The following is a 20,492-nucleotide window of genomic DNA, read 5'->3' as shown; positions in this document are numbered from 1 at the left end:
ACAGTTCTGTAACTACAAGGTCTATTTTAATAATTTTTGATGCTATAATCAGATCACAACACTGGTGAGATTGACAGTGGGTAATATTGTGTATATGTTGCTGGTTAATATAGTAAATGAAGACATTACACAGCTCAAATTGAAAATAATCAGGTTCGCCTGAAAAAAAAGCACTTTTATTGATATTATGTTTTTGAAATAATGCAGCTGGCTGCCCCAAACTCTCCCAAATCATAGCACAACCAATCAAGTAGTTGTTGAATAAAGGTTGGCTGGGATAAAGGGAAGAATAAGAGGCTTTAGTAGAGAGAGGTCACGCGAGGTCATCATTTTCGAACCAGCTGTTGCAGCTCTTACATTGTACTTTTATATACTATATAACTATATATTTCACTTTTTTTTATCACTCATATTATTCAATACATCCAAATACAGCTGTTAGGAATCATTTTGAGAGCAAGGGTCCTGTCAGAGCATGTTTCTGGCTCTCTTGCATAGGATTTTCTCAGTTGATGTGTGTGTATGGGGCTGTAGCTCAGCCTATCATCGGTCGATTTCAGTCAATGAGCCTGCCTTCGAAGCGTCAGAGTCTCAGGAAGGCGGGTGCCGAAGCGGGTGTTGATTGACAGATTTTTCAGTGAGTAAAGTTGCAAGAAGTGCCGCGTATCCCCGAGCGTAAAATTCCATTGGCTGAAAGTCTGACCACTGGCCCGAGGTGGGTTGACCCCCCTGCCACAGGAAACTGCTCGGCTGTAAACAGGATGCCGTTGGCGACCATGACGGTCGCTCTAAAGTGGATCATTTTCGATGTTTTTGTACTAATATTTCATAAAACCTGACCAAAAATCAAGGATTTTTTCCGGTGAAGACCACTGCCCTGGTACCGTTGCCCACTCACAGCTTTCTACTGCTTCCACGGAGAGAAAAACCGAAGGTATTTATGCGTTATGTGTCGAATGCTAATGCTAAACGATGTGCGGATTAGCCGGCTAGCTGCTAGCTTGGTGGTGCAAATATTGATTTGAGGCAGACATAATGCCGATTTCTGCCCAGGATTTCATGATTTTATGCCACGTTTTCTAGATGCTTATATTAGTAGTCTATAGTTGTGTTTGGAGTGTGTAAAAAGTGACTTATATGATAGTGTTGCCCATACGTTGCTGTTTAATCTGGAAAAAAAACTGGACAAATCCACAATATTACCGAAGAATAAGGCTATTCGAATTCGGGGGCGTCGTGCTTAAGATTAAGAAGGCTTTCACATCCCAAAGTGGGCTAACCCCGACTTTATCCCAGGGCTTGGTGGCCCTGCTCTTTAGCACAGTTAGCCTTGAGTTTGCAGGGATATCCCTTGAAAATTGATTACACACAGGGCTAAAAGTTGCCAGTGTCACGTTTTTGTCATCCAATATGTTTAAGAGTAATCACGCGTTATTCCAGAATGTAAACATTACTCACGTTTTCCAACACACATTTAACCCAGGGCTAGAACTGCAGCGTGAATCGAATAGCCCTGGACTTACTTTAACCCTGCGTTAACGTTTGAAAAGTCTAATGTGCATTTTTTTACATCCATGTTTCCTAGCTAGCAGTCTTCTTCACTTGAGTGTGAAAGTTCAGCCTTGACCTTGGATAAACTTCAGGTGTATAGGCTTGAAAGTATTCACTAGAGGGGAAGATTCTGTTAGTGTCTGTGCAGGGAGAAAGAAACTGCAACAAACCCAAAATCTCAACCACCCAACATGCTCCTGTTCACTGTAAATGTATAAATGTAACCCCACCAGTGAAGCTGCAGAGTGACCTCACAGTGAATATATTCACTGTGACATGAGGCAGAAGACGAGACTGAGGAAGTGTGAGTATAAATAAAAGCGGAGTGTGAGCGGTGAGATAAGTTCCTGCTGCTATCGGCAGCTCCTCACATTGTCCAGGACGTCATCCACTGTTACCGCTACGCCTCGCTGCTCACTACAGTATTTATTTTAAGTCAGTTTGTTGAAAGATTCAGTTTAACAAGATAGGGCTCTTGTTTTACCTCAAACATGTTGTCTGGCTGCCAGAATCCAACATTGAAATGAAGCTGAATCAGCTATTTGTTGCCCGTCTTTCATACTTCTCTAAAAACCTTCAAATGGCTGCACCAGTACTCTGACCTCCTACTGTTAGTTGAAAGTGGTTACATTTGTGTTCAAATTGTACTTCCAATCACTTCTAGTGAACTCTGCAGCCTTTAATGGTGATTCAGCAATGTAATACAGTGAAGCTAAGACATACTTTACTTTAATCGTGCTGACACAACGAGTATCTGTTTGTATGTAACAACACAATCTAAGATCAAAGGTCCACTTACCAGCTTTTAGAGCTTTCAACCACATCTCACAGTCTTCATTTTTAAATCTTATTTTTTGTCATTAAAATGGTTATCTCTCACATGATAGATGTAGATTAGCAATAGCATTAGTAGCAAAGAGGCATTCATTATTTTAACTGACTTTCTTCTGTTGCGTAGCTAGAATTTAAGTTTGCTATAGCGTTAGCTAACCTTAGCCACTGTTTGCTACTACAAGCGAATTCCCAAAGAATGGATTGCGGCTGCTGATAGCACCGTTATTTAATATCAGCCAGTGACTGTGTGTAGCTATTAGCGCTGGTCTTTGTGAATGGACTGTTTTTGCATTGAGGCTCATTTGCATAGAAATAAACTGCATCTGTCTAGTAATGTCTGCATATTATCTAATTTTAATAAGTGAATTACATGGTTTGGTTTCATTTTGTCTTATTGGTGCAGGGTTAGCGGCCGCAAAAAGCCGCGCAATCCTTTAGCGAATTTACCCCTGAGTATATTGATTTGACAAATAGTGTGTTTTGTTGTTCATTTGTATTTATTTTAACATTAACAGTCCAATAAAACTGATGAAATCTTGAGATCTGCTTCCTGAACGAACCAAATTGAAACACATCAAGTCTAGTTACTGTTGTGGTGACTCTCATATTGCAATAAAAAGATGAGCTGTCTACGTGGAATGTCCACTAAAGGGTCCTTGGAAGTTTGTGTGTGTGCTTTGCGTTTATGATGTTTTGACATAGTTCTCACCAGTTCCCAAACAGGAAATACCAGGGCAGCTGTAGGGAGTCAATGTCACTGCCACAGATCCTGAATCAGTCTCCTCTTGGATCTGTTCGGGTTGTAGAGACGGTTGGCAAAGGTGATATTCCACGGAGCACATCTGAGGATCATTCAAGATGATAAAATTGACGGATCTTTGAACGAATTCCCAGCATGTCAGAAAATAATTTACGGGATACCAAATCTCTCTCCCAGTGTTTTTCCCTCTGTTTGTCTGTCGTCCCCCCCCCTGTATCTAACAAACTGTGGGAAAGTTTAATATGTCATATTTACTGGATGACTTCCTGTCCAAATTCAAGAGAAGGGATTATCTCAACTATGTGCTCGGCCTCATCTTGAACACCCTGCTCCCGCCGCTCTGTCTGGGGAAAAAGAACATTTTTCAAAATTTGAGTGAACCTTTGGTCGTGTGTGACAGATTTGTTCACCGCCGCCGTGGGTGTTGCTCTGGGCCCGGCATGTGTCTGAATGTATCCTGGATGAGGTGCTGACCTGACCCCCCCGGGGTTGGGCCCAGACTGTCAAGGGGCAAAAGGTCAGAGTGGATCAAGAGGGAGTCGGTCCCACACTGGGAACCACTTCCTGGACTAGTTCCTGTTCCACTAGCTCTCTGGGACCGGACGCTCTTCATTTGGGCTGAGGGTGACTTACTGCCCGAACGGAAGCTTTTAAAAGCATTTCCTGCGTCGTGTCTGATGGGCCGACGTTAATATGTGAACAGGATGGAGCGCAGAGAGACGGGAGAGGCAGAGACAGTTGTGCAGTTTAAAGTGCTGAGGGCCAGCTGTCAGAGGGCTGATCCACACAAGCAGGCGTGTGCAGGAATCCAAAAGAGTCACAGCTGAATCTGACTTTGTTACTGTACTCCGTGATCAACATGCAGAACACACAAACAGGGGCACGAGTAAACACAGCACCAAGACCGGGGACAAGTGGCCTGAATTCAATGCAGTTATTTTAAATTTGGACGAGTAACCAAAAACAAGTTTCACTGATAATCCCAAAATAGGCTGTGGTTTAAATGGCCCAGGGCACTGAAACCCACGGCCTGGATTGATGAGTCACAGTATGAGTGTTTAGTGATGATTCTTTGGATAGTGCACACTGATGATTCCAAGGAGAAAGTCAACAGCGTAAATCTTGGTGGTGCAGTCGCCGACTGTCATCTGACCCCATGTATTTCACTTGCATGTCTGTAGCATGACCCGGAGGATTAAGCAGGCAGCTTGCGGAGGCTTGGTGTGTGTGTGTGTGTGTGTGTGTGTTAGTCGGCTGCGGTCAGTGTGCTCCACAGGCCTGCATCCCGACAGGTGCTGAGCGTGTTGGACTCTGATGGTGAATGGGCTCTTTGTTGCAGATGACAGCAGACACACACACACACACACACACTAGTCAGCTGAGGGGTGTGTGTTTGTTTTGCAGAGGGTCTGTCTGCACCATTATTCCTCTAGTGTCTTGGATCTTTCTTTATGATGTCATTGATGCCTTTACTCTGGAACTTTTTTCTTTTATATAGTTTTTTTATGGCTTCTTTAAGTGATAAACGCAAAAACGGACACAGAACATATTCCCCGTCCCCTCCCCAACAGAACAAATATATAATAGATACAATAAATAAAATATTATGATAATAATACAAGTTTAAATGCCCACTACATGGTAACCACTTCAGTATGATCAATTACACTGAAATATAATAGCATTGGAGTTCACAATGTAAAATGGAGAGAGAACATGAGACGGTGAATTCAGGAGAGACTGTCCTGATTTTACTGGAACTCAATCCATTTAATTCTTCTATATACTTACTTCACTGTGTTTACAGAGCCAGTGTAATGCAATTCGGGGGATCGATTAGCAGAAATGGAATATAATATATATAATATAACATAACTATGGTTTTATTAGCATATAATCACCTAAACTAAGATCATTCTGTTTTCATTAGCTTAGAATGAGCCCTTCGTATCGACCAATACCACGGAGGGGTTTTCATTCAGTTGGTTGCAATCTGCAACCACACTGCTAGATGCCACCAAACCCAACACACTGTCCCTTTGAGTGGAAAATATTGGTGTTATTGTTAGTGGTTCCTTCAACGATTACCACCTTCCAAATATAATATAATATGTATATAAAGTAGTTCAAATTAGTTCCACTACACCTACAACATTAAAGATATGTTAATGCGCAGTAATAATAATAATGAAATAATAAAATATATAATAACAAGAGGCCATTGAGCAACATGGTTGCTTTTATTTTTGATAAATGTCATTAGTTTTGCAGGTGTTTAGTCATAAACCAAAGTATTGGAAATCAGAGGATCATCAAAGTTATTACAGTTTATTCTGTGGAAAACACTGATGTCTGTATAGTCGTTAAGTAAGATGTATCATCTAGAAACAATCAATGTACAGAATTTTGTGGGATAAATGTCCAGATAAACCAGTGTGGAGCAAAGTGGTCGACCCACCAACGAACAGTGTGTCCAAAGAACTGTGCCGCTAGTGTGACAAATGTTTCACGACAAAATATCTTGTGTTGTAAAAATGTGACAAAATGAATCTTTGAACTAAAAAATGGATGACAAAGACTACATTACATTACATTACATTACAGTCATTTAGCAGACGCTTTTATCCAAAGCGACTTGCAATTCAGAGTCTATCACATTTCTACACCGTAGGCACAACTACGGGAGCAATACGGGAGCAAGACTACTGATGCCTCCCAATGAGATAGTCATTGTTTTTGTGTGCACACATTAAGTTCCGGAGGACACAATCAAATAGCAAAGAGACAACTATCATTGTGAACTGTTGATTTAACTGACACTGTCATGTCGGCATTTTGTTCTATGTAGATATCATACAATTCATAAAATATATAATTTTTCACAAAAGAAGATTCATTGTTTGACAATGTCCAGCAGAATGCTAGATTAGCAGTGGACAGACAGACAGGCATGCACACATGCATACGCACAACTGAATACATGAACTCCTGGTGAAGACTAAACGCTCTGCAGCCTGTAGGTTTTGAAATCAAAAATAAAGTTGAATGTGGTTGAAGCAGGAACGGTGGTAAATCAGCCTGCAGTGGTCTATGAATGAATATGAGTGATTCTTATGGTATCTGTTGTCCACAGCAGCGTTGATCTGTATCTGTATGGAAAGCTTCTCCTCCAGCCCATTAAATCCCTTATTGGAGATGTGCTGCGTCAAGTGTAAGTTACAGTAAAGTGTAAGGTGTAAGTTGACCTTAAATCATGTGCAAGTGGCAGCAGGCTGCTACAGAATAAACACACAAAGAGAAGCTTCTTTCTATGCATTGTGCTGTTGTGTCAGTGTGATTGGCTTAGCAGCGATCAGACCAGTGGTGTGACTGGTTGAGAGTTTATTTATTCATCGCTAAACCCTCTCACTGAGCTGAAAGATAATTTTTGTACATTTGTTTTACATCAGAGAAATTAATACAAAATATACAGTCATAGTAGGTTTGCATTCCAGTTTTATTGCAAATATCATTGCCAATTGAATTAAGCTGTCAGCAAACTGTGATGCTGCACCTCTGTAAGTCACCTTTTTGTTGTCTGACTAAAGGTCAGGAGATTTGGCCAAATGTGAAAAGGTCAACAAGAGCAACATCCAGCCATGCCAACAACACATTTGGTTCACATTAATCGAAATATAGAAGTTTCTCGAGGGAATTGAAAAGATACATTGATGAGATAAGTGTGAACATCCAGTTCTCTCTGTGTGGTTATAGTCAGTCAAACCACAAGCTGCTCGCAGCCTCATTTCATTATTACCAGCTTGTTTCTCATACGGACAGCCTGCACCGAAGAACCACAACGAAAAAGATAATGTCATTGAAATAAAGGAAACTGTCCAAGGGCGTCAATATAGATGTTGCAGACAGTGTGGTTGCACTGGAGCTCTTGGAACAGGGTGGTCTGTAAAGAGAATTGGTCTTTTCAAGGGGTTTTCCATTGCTTCCTAAAACACGTGACATTGCTCAATCAAGGACTGAATGTAGTTTTGTGAGGTTCCAATTCTTTTATGTGCGCTCAAAACCCATCTCTGTCATGGTTTTCATTTCTTATTGTCTTTGGTATTTTTTTCATATTCAGATGCAATGGTGATTATTACGTAGTATGTATTTAGATTTTGTCCAATGTAAAGTCTCTATTTGAAAATGTGAGGGTTATGTGTGTGTGTGTGTCTGTTTGTGTGGGTGCGCTTCATAACAAGTAACTAGCATGCACAAGAGTTCTTAATAGGCGTCCTCAAGGGTCTGTAATAAAAGCGTGCGCTAGGCTCCGTCATAACGGCGTGAACTAGGCTCCGTCATAGTAGCGTGCACTAGGGTCCTTTACAATAGTGTGCACTAGGGTCCGTGAAAATAGTGTATAATAAGGTCCTCCATAAGAGTGTCCACTAGGGTCCTTCATAATAGCGTGCACTAGGGTCCTTCATAATAGCGTGCACTAGGGCCCTTCATAATAGCGTGCAGTAGGGTCCTTCATAATAGCGTGCACTAGGGCCCATTGTAACTACCTTACCCCAATGTAGCTGTCACATGTCAAATCTGATTCAAAATGTGTTGGGTAAAATTACTTTAACTTGCAAGCCTGCAAGAGGAAGAAGAAACTGGTCTACCATTTGCCTCAATGCAGTAAGCTCAAATAGGAAGTGAGCAAAGGAAGATGTCACATTCAGAACAAAAGCTTAAGTCTACTTAGTTGTTTGTTGTTGTTGTTGTTGATTCACAATCACTTTAACAATAAGGGTAAAACTGACAACTATTTGTGTTAATTATGAATCAGAAAATGACTTTTCCCTTGTGAATCGGATGACGACTGATAGGTGCAACGTGTTGCAACATTTTGCAAGAGGAAATGTTCTCATAGCCTGACAGCAGCATAAGAAATGCCCTACATTCAGTTTCAAGTAACAACTTCTAAATGTGTATCTGTACCATGCAAATTACAATGTCGAAACTGACCAGGGAACTGCGGCACATGGCTGTGTCATTGTGTCAAGTATCTTACTTTTGTCATTTAAAATGTGCCACACACTATCTGCCCACAGGTTTTACCTCCTCAACTTTATTTACATTCTCTCTGTTCTTGATTTTAGAACAAACTCGCGAAGGCTCTGTATGACAACACTGCGGAGTGTGCAGATGAGCTGGCTTTCAGAAAGGGGGACATCGTCACGGTGATGGATCAAAACGTGGCTGGCACCAGCGGCTGGTGGATGTGTTCTCTTTATGGACGGCATGGTCTGGCCCCTGCAAACAGACTGCAGCTTTTACCACAAACTGGAACCACTGTGGGCTCATTACGCCATGACGTAGAAAACCCCAAAGTAACTGATGACAACTCACAAAATATCTACCAGATCCCAAGTGTACCCCGACCCTCCAGCAGCCCAGCTTATGAACGCATGGATGTGATCTACAAGGTCCCGTGCACTCCTTTACCACCTTCACAAATTCCATTCCCGCCAGCACTTAAGCACAGCACAGAAGGACCTGAGGGATACAAGGTACAAATTGGTTTTCTACAAGTACTGGATTTATGTTGAGAACACTGGGGGCGTTTTTTTGTGTGCAATTAATTTGCAAATCAATATACTGTTGTTGTAGTATATAATTATGAGGATTACAAATCTACAACTCAAAGACTCAACTGCAACTGCAAACTCAAATACTCATTTAAATCTTGTCAAAGGCTCCACAGACCAAATCCACTCCTTCCCTTCTTACCTTTCACAAAATAAGCTCTAGACATACATTCATATGTAAAGGCTGGTAAGGCCTTCATACACCGACGACGTGACGAATATACAACAAGAAAATGCAAATTACCAGGGCATTTATTGTGAAGAGTATGAAAGGAAGGAATGGATCTGGTCTGCCAGCCTTTGTCAATATTGAAAGGAGTAATAAAGTTTACCTTCTACATACAGAGCCTTCAAGTTGTTGTTTAATAATCCTCATAAATATAGGCGTAACTCAACCTGTTCTGCACAACATGATTGGTTGATGACTTTCTTTGCTGTGCGAAAGTTATGAAAAGTCTACCTCATACCGCAAAATATTCTCGTTCAGTGTGAAATTATTTATGACAAAAACAACAGTTCGAAAAATATATATTGACGTTCGAATAATCGCACAGATGTGTGAAAGTCTGTCTTGTTCTCTGGGGTCAAAGTTGGGCCTTTTCCTTGGGAAGTGTTAACCTTCATAATTAGAGATGTAGACTGTTGCAGAAATGCAATGCTGTGAAACCCCTGTTGGCAAAAAAGCTTACAGATGGGGACTAGGGGCCTCTCCATGGGACAGGCATGCAGCACCGGGGTCTTTATGAGCCCATAAAAGACCAACAGACACAGACTTCAGACACTTTTAACTGCAAACAGCAGCTCGTGCCGCCAGGGACCCCAGAAAGACAGAAGTGTCTGTACGGGTGCATGTGCGGCAGAAGGGTGGGGAGAAATGAACCCACATGTTCACGATTTCCTTTCCTGCTCCAGGGGAGTCCTGTTCCCTTCTGCAGTAGCCACCTAATATTCAATGAGCGGCATGGTTTCTATTATAGAGCTGCGTTAATTGGCAAAGTGCATGCATCATGGGATTCTCTCCGGCACTCCCAACGGCTTCAGAGCAAACACTGTCCCCATAAATGTGTTGATGCAGAGGTCAATGAGGTAGATGCAGCTTTGATCGAAGCAGTGCAAATGTTACCAGTCAACCCCAATGTTACAGCCCCTCTGTCTCGTCTGCAGCCTTCATTCTTCAGCATGGTGTCCCGTCCAACAGGGGAGGTTTACGATGTCCCGAGCCAGGCGAGACAAGCTTCCCTTTTCACTGTGAGCTCAATACACGCCAAAAAAATGCATCAAACGTGTAGTGGCTATATGAAGATATGCTGACGCTTTACTGCTATTGTGATGTTCTATTCGCAGGCGTCAACAACTCCAAGACAGGTGTCACAGTGCAGCAGTCCAGGAGACTCTTACGTAAGTTTCAGATATGTAGAGGGAATAATGAAGCAAGGAACCTATGATGTGCTCACTTTAAAATCATGCAGTCTAAAGGCCTCTTTGACAACTTTGTTCTTGTGCGCAGGTGTATGCAGTTCCACCGCCTTTGCCTCAAGACCCAAACTATGACATCCCTGTTCCCTCGGCCACAGAAGCCCAACAGAAAATGACAGGTGGATTCAGTACCCTTCTCAGCCCCTGCAAGCCTGAGTGGATCTATGATGTACCAGTGGGTCCTGAGAAACAAAGTCCACCCCAAGGTTCCTATGACCCCTCCAAAGTCATTTGCAGGCAACTTTATGACACTTTTCCAGCACGTGCTTGGCCCATTCAAAGAGGCAGTCCTACTCCCTCGCTCTATGATATACCAAAACCCAACTCACCTGACATCTCGAGTCCACCCAAAGTGCTGCCAAGGCTGCCCATTTACGACAAGCCCCCAACTCAGAGGCTTACAGAGGAGCTAGTATATGCGGTTCCACCCCTGGAGGAGCCCCTCGCTCGAGTTATCAGTGATCCTCCCAGTGATCATATACCCCTAGAGTGCAGGGGCGACTCAAGCAATGCTCATGAACTCGCAAGGGTGCGTCTGCAGCGAATGAGGAACTTCCTGGCCTGCACGACGTTCCATGAACTTCCTGGAAACGGGGAGTCGCTGGTGCAGGAGGACGACGAGCGAGGTAGAACCCTGCGTCTCTCTGCAGCAGACAGTCAAAGAATCAGCACGGCCTCCAGCTCCTCCACCAGCTCCTGTGACTCTCTGACCCTGAGCTCGTCCTCTCCCGAGCCTCTGCGAGAGGTGACGCTCAGCCAGGACGAGGCCTGCCGCAGACTTCTGGACCTGCGGGACTCTGTCTGCAAGGCCGTCCCCTGTCTCATGGAGTTTGTCAGCATTCACTGGAGGAGCAGAGAACATCTGGAGAAACACCTGAGGGAGATCAAAGAGGCCGCAGAGGGGATTGTGTGTTCTCTGACGTGCTTTCTGAGCTTCGCACTGGATGTTAAGGGCAACGCCCGCCGTTTGACCGACACCAACCTTCAGACGAGGCTCTTTAAACAGCTGTCCATCGTAGAAGACTCAGGCGTGATCCTACAACAAACAGTGAGTGCTCTGAACATGGCTGGGTGGCCCCTCAACACACTCTGCCACGACCCTGGTCAGGTCCAGACCCCTGACCAACTGGAGCGCTTCGTCATGGTGGCGAGGACTGTTCCGGAGGACGTCAAGCGCCTGGTGTCCATCGTCAATGCCAATGGCAAGCTACTGTTCAGAGCCCCTCAGAAAGCTCCGGAGCCTCTCAACACCACAGGTCAGCCAGAGACGAAGAAAAGTCCTGACGGAAGTGAACAAGGAGGGAACTTAGTGGAGGATGACAACGACTACGTAGAGCTACAGGTATACGCTTCTAATCTTCTAAGGCCTTAGTCGGACAGAGCGTTTTAGCAGCCTGGGGCGGCTTTTTGTAATTGTTTTCAAAGAGATTGAAGCGTCTTGCACGTTGCTATTTACGTTTTCCTCACGTTTTTCCACTCGATGCGCCTCACTTTTTGGCAGGAGCGCCCTCGAATTGTAAAAAGAAAATCGCCCAACGTTGTGATTAGTCCATTTTGTCTTGGTGCGGTGAACAGAAAACAGCAGGAGGCAAATTAGTGCCGTACTTGAGATTTCGGATAAGTTTATACTGTAAGTAATTTAAACTGTGCAGTTCATGGTTTGCGTTAATCTAACGTTAGCACTCATTTCGGTGTTGCCTAGTAACAATAACAATAAAAAAGATGCAGCAAACTGTAAAAAATTGGATAACAAAACGCTCTCTGTCCAATCAGGCCCTGCGTCATCACATATAATATGAGTTACTATGGTAACTGAATGATGGGCATTCAACCAAGGAAAACCTAAAGCATATTTAGAATTGTAAATTTCACACTAATTCATTTCATTTTCACTTTTCTCAGACTAAGAATGACTTTGAAAAGCACCAGAAGGAAGTGCAGAAGGAACCAAAAGAAACCGTCACACCAGTGTCTAACAAGGTGAGTGTCTCCTGTTAACAAAAGGGATGTGTTCCTACCTCATGAGCATGACGTTATCAAGAATGTGATTCTCATCAATCGATCTGAAATGATGCTGTCCAGGATTTAAGACTTTCCTCGTAGTCAGAACAATACAGACAACACTGGTCCGGATGACATAATATGAGGCTCTTCGTTCTCTGTCTCCACTGCTTAGGCTGATACCAAGCGTCGCTCCTCCGAGTCAGACCGACAGGCCTCCCTGTCAGAGCACTGCCGGCTGTACTTTGGCGCTCTTCAGAAGGCCATCGGGGGATTTGTGGGCAGCCTTCGGGACGGCCAGCCGCCGGAGAAGTTCATCTCGCAAAGTAAGCTGGTGATCATGGTTGGCCAGAGACTGGTGGACACCCTGTGCAGGCAGGCCCAACGGGGAGGGTCCCCCCAGAGCCTCCTGTGTAAGAGCAACCACCTGTGTGCTCTCCTGAAGCAGCTGGCCGTGGCCACCAAGAAGGCGGCGCTGCACTTCCCGGACAAGCAAGCCCTGCATGAGGCTCAAGAGTTTGCTAAGGAACTGGCCCAAAGAGCACAGCACTTTCGGATATCGCTTGACCTGTGAGCGCGCACATTTCAAGCGTGTGGATTTGTTTGTACAGCAAAACACATTGGTGTATTCATCATCAGTTTCCTTTTACGTTCATGAAATATTCAACTATGTTCAAGCTTCACTAGCCAAAGAGATGCTTTCTGCTGAATGTTGTTATCATAATGAATGCAGGTACTGGTTCAAATGTTAATAATGTTAAAGTCACTGGGACGAGCAGAATAATTGAAATTGTATTTTGTAGCAGAATAAAAGACTTCACCACAGTGAAGGTCCAAAATGAATTGCACATTTAGGATACTGTACTCAAGCCCATTTTAAAATGCAATTGAAATATGTAAAGTATAACATAATTAGTTTTATATAATTTACAACATTTTTGTATTCTCTGAATATTATTTGTTATGTGGATGATTTGTGTATGTTATTACTTTACAGTGTAAGAGGTATACTCTCCAGGGTAGTAGTTTGATACAGTCTACTTTTTATGAATATCTATGTAAATATTCAAAAAAATAAATGTGTTACGCATTCCCAAACAACACATGTTGGATTTTTTATTGACATTAAACTTAAAAACTGAAAACCTTTAATGTTATTTTGTGAAGCATACGAAAACCAGCCATGAGTGTTCTCTGTAGAAAGGGTATAAATGGTACTTAGGTTTCCTAGTCACGGAGAGTACTTCTTATTGTGTCGTCTCAGTTGGTCACCAGGAAGTGAAGGTTTATTGGAGACATTGTTAATTTATGGAAATTATGGGAAATGTAGGATCCAGTGTTTTGTGTCTTTGCCCATGCTAGGGACAAAGGTCAGGAAATTGTCATCTCCACTGCTTCAGTTTTGTCTTTTTTTTTGGTGAGTGTTTAAGAGCTAAAAAATATTTCAAAAATGTTGCAGCTCTCTATACATGTCTGTCGTTAACGCTGCTACGAGGAACTGTCATTTTGAGTTGATTTTGGCGATGTCTATCGTCAAATGTGGTAGTGTATCCGAGCACCAGACTCCCTTTAGAGAACCTCTCATTTTACTGCAGCAGGATCACAGTCTGCCGCGCTCAGTCCTGGTTCTGGTTCTCCCGTGACTCCCTTCCCTCCAGGGGGTCCAGCAGTACAGCGTAGTTCTCCAGCAGCGTGGTGTCGGTATTGGCTCCCAGCGGGGACAGAAGGAGCAGAGAGGAGATGCTCTACTGCTGGAGGAGGAGACGCTGCTGCTGCCAGCAGCTGAGCTCTCCTCGTCCCTCCAGAGCTCGGACTGCAGCTCGAAGGCAGAAGCAAAGCCGGATCTGGGTCTGTCCACGGTGACCGGTCTCTGCTGGAGGATCTGAGTCTGTCCACGGTGACCGGTCTCTGCTGGAGAATCTGGGTCTGTCCACGGTGGACCGGTCTCTGCTGGAGGATCTGAGTCTGTCCACGGTGGACCGGCCTCTGCTGGAGGATCTGGGTCTGTCCACGGTGGACCGGCCTCTGCTGGAGGATCTGGGTCTGTCCACGGTGGACCGGTCTCTGCTGGAGGCCCCGCTGGAGTCTGAGCTGAAGGAGTTTCTGGTGAACCTGCATGATTTCATCTGATTTCACCGCAATCTGTCCCTGTGGCACCGATGAAAAGCATTAAGAATAACTACATAGAAACAGACCATCTTCTCACTGACGGACTCGTTTACTGATGGAGGTGATAGAGGATCAGGACTACATTGAGACTTTCATAACCAGTTAAAAGATCTTCATAGTAATTTGAAAGTTTAGTTTTTTTACCGTTGACCCTTTGAAACTTGAAACTTGATTATATTATGTTGTCTTTGGGCCACATTGGGAAAAATTCATAATTCTGCATAATTTATCCAATTAATTTTAATGTAAACAAGCATTTTCTTTCACAGTTTGGCACCAAAATCATCAATACTACAATCAAACAGACCAGATGGGTTGTCCCTTTCATTTCCATCCTGTCTGCAGTAATAAATAAGAAACAATACATACCATAACAATACAAAACAATAATACATACATGTTATGTTTACATGAAATGGACACATGGCCTTTTACAAACCGAAAGCCCCAGGTTTGATTTGTCTCAGACAATTGATTCTTTGTAAGTAGCCAGCATGTATGTAATGCTTTTGTGTCAGCGTTTCCAATACCCATTGTACCAAGCTATCCAGTAGACCAGAAAAAGATGTCTCAATACATAGATAGATAGAAATATAGATATGTACTTTATTCATCCCCAGGGGGAAATTTGTATGTTACAGCAGCAAGACACACCAAGAAGCAAAGTACCAGAGAAACCAAAAATATTAAGTATTAAAAAATGCACAATATATACAATAGAATAACAGAGTAGGACAAATTAAATATCAGAATATAGAATATATAAGATAAAACAACAAAAATGCACAGTATATACAATGAAATAGAATAGTGTTAAATGAACTAACTAGGTGAAAAACAGTAGTGCAAAAATCAACCCCAGCAAACAACAGTGTAGCAGTGTGTAATTATGTGGAGGATGATCTGGCCAGAGGTGATTTATTCTAGAGTCTAATAGCAGAGGGCAGGAATGTTTTCCTGTATCGGTCCTTGTGACAGCGGAGCTGAATCAGTCTGTTGGAGAAAGTGCTCCGCTGTCCCTGCAGGAGGTGGTGGAGAGGGTGGTCCGGGTTATCCAATATGGATAATAGTTTCTTCAGTGTCCTCCTCTCCACCACCTCTTCCAGATAGTCTTGTTTGCAGCCAATGATGGAGCCGGCCTTCTTAATCAGTTTATTAAGTCTGTTGGTGTCTCCGGCTCCAATGCTGCTCCCCCAGCAGACTACTGCGAAGTACAGTGCACTGGCCACAACAGACTGGTAGAACATCTCCAAAATCTTGCTGCACACATTGAAGGATCGAAGTTTCCTCAAGAAAAAGAGTCGACTCATCCCCTTCTTGTACACAGCGTTGATGTTGGTCTTCCAGTTCAGTCTGTTGTCGATGGAGACACCCAGGTACTTGTACTCCTCCACCATGTCCACGTCCTCTCCCAGAACTTTCACCGGTTGTGGAGCCGTCGTCTTCCTCCTGAAGTCGACCACCATCTCTCTGGTCTTGGCCACGTTCAGATGCAGGTGATTTCTACCAGCCCACTCCACAAAGTCATCCACTATTGCCCTGTACTCCTCCTCCCGTCTGTCCCTTATACACCCGACCACTGCAGAGTCATCAGAGAACTTCTGCAGATGGCATGACCCAGAGTTGTACTGGAAGTCAGTGGTGTACAAGGTGAACAGGAAGGGAGACAGAACAGTTCCCTTCGGAGCTCCAGTATCACTGACCACCCCATCAGACAGCACACGGCCCAGTCAGACAAACTGTGGTCTGCCCGTGAGGTAGTCAGTGATCCAGGACACAGTGGACGCGTTAACCCCCACCACCCACAGCTTCGCACTCAGCAGCACTGGTTGGATGGTGTTGAATGCACTGGAGAAATCAAAGAAAGTGATTCTCACAGAGCCACCGGTTCCATCCAGGTGCGACTGAGCTCGTTGCAGCAGGTAGATGATGGCGTCGTCCACCCCCACATGAGGCTGGTATGCAAATTGCAGAGGGTCCAGTGAGGATTTCACCTGCGGTCGGAGGTGGGCCAAGACCAGCCTCTCCAGCACCTTCATCACATGAGATGTGAGGGCAACTGGTCGGTAGTCATTGAGGCTAGATGGTGTCGTCTTTTTTGGTACAGGAACCAGGCACGACGTCTTCCACAGCATCGGGACTTCCTCCTGCTTCAGGCTCAGGTTGTATAGGTGTTGCAGGACAACAGGCTGGCGCAGGTCTTCAGGACCCTGGGGCTGATGCCATCAGGTCCAGCAGCCTTGCCTTGCCTTACATACGTAGTATGTCAAAAGCAGAATGTCTAAAATACCAGGATGTTCTTCTACATCCGGTCACATTTTGAAGTATGCCAGCCAGAAAGCTTTATGCAAGCCGCATGCAAATGTGTTTACTTTGTAAGCTGCAGTATGTACTAAAGGTAAAGAGAAGAAGATGTGATTTGGAAGTCAGCCACTGACTGCTGCTCACACAAGCAGGTCCGTACTGCATGCTGCCCTCTAGCAGTACTGTGTGGATATCATGTTATATGCTTTTCTTTTCAGGCTAAAGGGCGTTTGAGCCTTATTTCACTACCGATCATGTGTACATCATTTTACACCGTAATCACTATATTCAGGTGTCTGCTTCTCATAACTTAAAAATGTATGAAGGTACCTGTATATATTACAAAACCAAAATATTCTGGACTGATAGATGATGAGGAGAAATTCCAGGAAATGATTCAGGTCAAAACATTTGGTCACTTCATCAATCTCTATTAATTTCAACAACCTTGTGCTGAATCTAAAGCCCAACGTTTCCACATGTGTCTTCTTCAGGGGCCGAGCAAGAACTCTAAGTTACAAACCACTTTTTATACATTTCCAAACATGTTGACACATAACAAGGCATGCTATAATAGAATCACATCAATGGTGACCAAACCATCACATGTATCACCTGCATTAATGTGTCACCTGTGTGTGCTTTACATGTCATGGCGCCATCTTGTGGTTGAAATAAAATAAAATAAAGTTGTATCCAAACTAACTAGTAACAGTTGAATTTAACATATGAGGATTCATCTCAAATGTTTGTGGACTCACACATGAAGAAGCTGCTGAACGCTTTGCCCTCCTACATACAAGACACACTGACATGCTGCTGAAGAGCAGAGCTCTCATTGCTGATGAGAAGGATTTACTAGTAACCAGAGATGTGGATTCATTCTGTTCCTCATGAGGACAATGTGAATGCTTTCACATACTTTCTGTCCATTGATGTGAACCAAATGTTGTCTGAGATTTACTATAATCTTGATGAGTCTTTTTTTTAACACAATAACCACTGTGGTCATTACATCACAGTTTGGGGCTGACATGTTGATGATATTTGTCTTGAGTTCAGTGGTGAGTTAGAAAAGCTGGAAGAATTCAAAATGTATTTGAACAGTTTGACGCCAACTCTCCCTTTTGACACAAATTTCACTTCTGGATCATCCATCCATCCATCCATTTTCCTCCGCTTATCCGGGGTCGGGTCGCGGTGGCACCAGGCCAAGCAGGCTGACCCAGAATTCCCTCTCACCGGCAACAAGTTCCAGCTCATTCTGGGGGATCCCGAGGCGTTCCCAGGCCAGCTGGGAGATGTAATCCCTCCAGCGTGTTCTGGGTCTTCCCCGGGGTCTCTTCCCAGTTGGACGTGCCTGGAAAACCTCCAGTGGGAGGCGTCCAGGAGGCATCTGGATCAATCAACTTCTTACATGTTAAATGAATCAAAAATGCTGAAAAAACTACAAACAAGTATTCCCACTTAACCCACTGACAGGAACACTCTGATGACTGCAAGCAGTTTGAATCCAAGACCACTGAAAGAAGGTCTTCATTTGAAAGAGAATTGAAAGAGACTTATTTTATAAAATCAGAGGATCTTAAAAAAGAAAGAGCTCCAAACAGACAAGTTTCCGTCTCAACAGACTGATTGTTCTTACAACAAGACCAGAGAAAGATCCAGAATCTTTACTGAAACCAGCCAGAAAGAAAAACATCTTAAAGACGTTCTAGTTTCTTCAGATTTGGTGTCAAGTTAATGCAGGAGACACGTGTGATGAGATTCTCCTATAGGATGCCTTGTTATGAAGCTTTATAGATACATTATGTGTTAAGATTGTGCTTATTCAGCATTATAGACATGACCTTCATATAATGGGTTACAGAATTCTTTATTAATAAATTATTAAATATTATTCTGGTTGACTGACAGGCTTTTATTGATGGCTTATTAGAAATTGAGAAACTCAAGACCGTTTATTAATGACTACTAACATTTCTAAGTGCCGATATGATGATTTATTATTTTGTATTGAGAAACATTTTAACCAATAAATAATCATTTATCAAAAAGTAAAAAGTAAGTAAATATATCTGCTGGCAAACTGAAGTTAAAAGCATAAAGAAACTGATTATGATCTCTAATATGAATATGTCTCTTTTATGTGAACTCTTGTGGACACAAACGACTCTTGATGGCAGAGGTTGATGGCTGCAGGTGATGGTAGCCCCTGCAGTTTTCGGATAACACCACCCTCATTGGACTCATCTTTGGTGGGGATGAGTCCGCCTAGGTGGGAGATTGACCATCTGGTCTGAACAACTTAGAGCTCAACGCTCTAAAGACAGTGGAGATAGTTCTGGATTTCTGGAAGAATGCAACAATACCAGCCCCTATCACCCTGTGTGACTCCCCCGTCGACGCTGTAGAGTCCTTCCGCTTCCTGGGCTCCATCATAACCCAGGACCCTTAAGTGGGAGCTGAACATCAGCTCCATCACAAAGAAGGCTCAGCAGAGGATGTACTTCCTGAGGCAGCTGAAGAAATTCAACCTGCCAAAGACAATGATGGTGCACTTCTACACTGCCATCGTTGAGTCCATCCTCTGCTCCTCCATCACGGTCTGGTACGCTGCAGCCACTGCCAAGGACAAGGGCAGGCTGCAGCGCATCATTCGCTCTGCTGAGAGGGTGATTGGCTGCAATCTGCCGTCACTCCAGGATTTGTTCGCTTCAAGGACCCTGAAGCGATATAACACAGCAGTTGCACTTCCTGCTTGTGTCTTCTCCTTCTCCCAACATGTCTGCTCCATCCTTTTTTGATGGACGGCTATCTCCGTCACCACAACATTATTTCACCTGCCTCAGCTTGGAGAGCACACAAAGTCCTAGCTGCTCTATAAACGTACTCTTAGAGCCAGAGCTTACAGAACATACAGCTGTCATTGGCAGCCCACTGCTCCCTATATACAGGGATGGGTCAAATGTAGAAGTCAAATTTCGTGTATGTGTATATGTATATGACAATAAAAAGGGTTTCTATCTTCTATCTATCAAAGTCAAATCTTGATCTTATTAAGAACACTTAAATATGCATATAATAAATATAATAAAGAGGCTAAATCAGTGGCTAAATCAGCTTCCAATCCTGAAAGACACCTCAAAACAATTTAATTAATAATTTGTTAACTTCATACAGTATGCTCTCTGAGTTTATTTCCTGTAAAAAAAAAAAGAGAAGGACTTTCTCAGGTTTGCTCCTTTAATAGAGGGTCCCGACTGATGATTGGCCAGCTGGAAGTCTGTGGGAACCAATGAGCAGCATGACTGGACCTCACAGGTGGAAACCAATCATCCAATTAGCAGCTGGAGAGAACACAGGGGAGAGAGAGAGAAAGAGAAGAAACACACACACACACACAAATCAGGAAACAGAACCCTAAATCACAGATTCAAACTTGTCAAGATAGTTCACATCCAGCCTTTAGAAACCCCAGTTCCGCTGGCTTCTCAAACGTTGTTAAATAGTTACAGTACTATGCATTTTTAGCCACACCCACAAATGATGTCATAAGGTGTTTCCCATCATATTTATTAAAGTAAAAATTAAAAGCTATTGTGATACTTTGATCAAAAATTAAAAATGTCCCTAAAAGTTCCAGCTGTGTCCTTCTACTTTGTTTATTTTAGTCTATTTGTTTTAGCCTTGTGCGTATCCGTATTGTACATGTTTGTGATCCTTGCTACTGTGTGCATATAGTTATCATACACAATGTGTAATGGTAAAAACATTGAATT

At 43.3% G+C, this 20,492-nt stretch overlaps 1 protein-coding gene across 1 annotated transcript in view; it reads left to right on the top strand.

Moving 5' to 3' along the window:
- cass4 (Cas scaffold protein family member 4) overlaps positions 1-13,328 on the top strand; it is a 36,493-nt gene extending 23,165 nt beyond the window's left edge. The window contains exons 2-7 of the mRNA XM_031875410.1: positions 8,272-8,682; positions 9,925-10,008; positions 10,105-10,158; positions 10,268-11,578; positions 12,139-12,216; positions 12,413-13,328. Coding sequence (XP_031731270.1) covers positions 8,272-8,682; positions 9,925-10,008; positions 10,105-10,158; positions 10,268-11,578; positions 12,139-12,216; positions 12,413-12,811 — 2,337 coding nt within the window. The 3' untranslated portion in view covers positions 12,812-13,328. The remainder of the gene's footprint in view (positions 1-8,271; positions 8,683-9,924; positions 10,009-10,104; positions 10,159-10,267; positions 11,579-12,138; positions 12,217-12,412) is intronic.
- The last annotated feature ends 7,164 nt before the right edge of the window (positions 13,329-20,492 follow it).

The sequence above is a fragment of the Anarrhichthys ocellatus genome, unplaced genomic scaffold (assembly GCF_004355925.1).
Source record: "Anarrhichthys ocellatus isolate YVR2014 unplaced genomic scaffold, GSC_Weel_1.0 scaffold90, whole genome shotgun sequence".
Taxonomy (NCBI): domain Eukaryota; kingdom Metazoa; phylum Chordata; class Actinopteri; order Perciformes; family Anarhichadidae; genus Anarrhichthys; species Anarrhichthys ocellatus.
The sequence above is the reverse complement of the archived record's forward strand: the minus strand, read 5'-3'. Positions and strand labels throughout refer to the sequence as shown.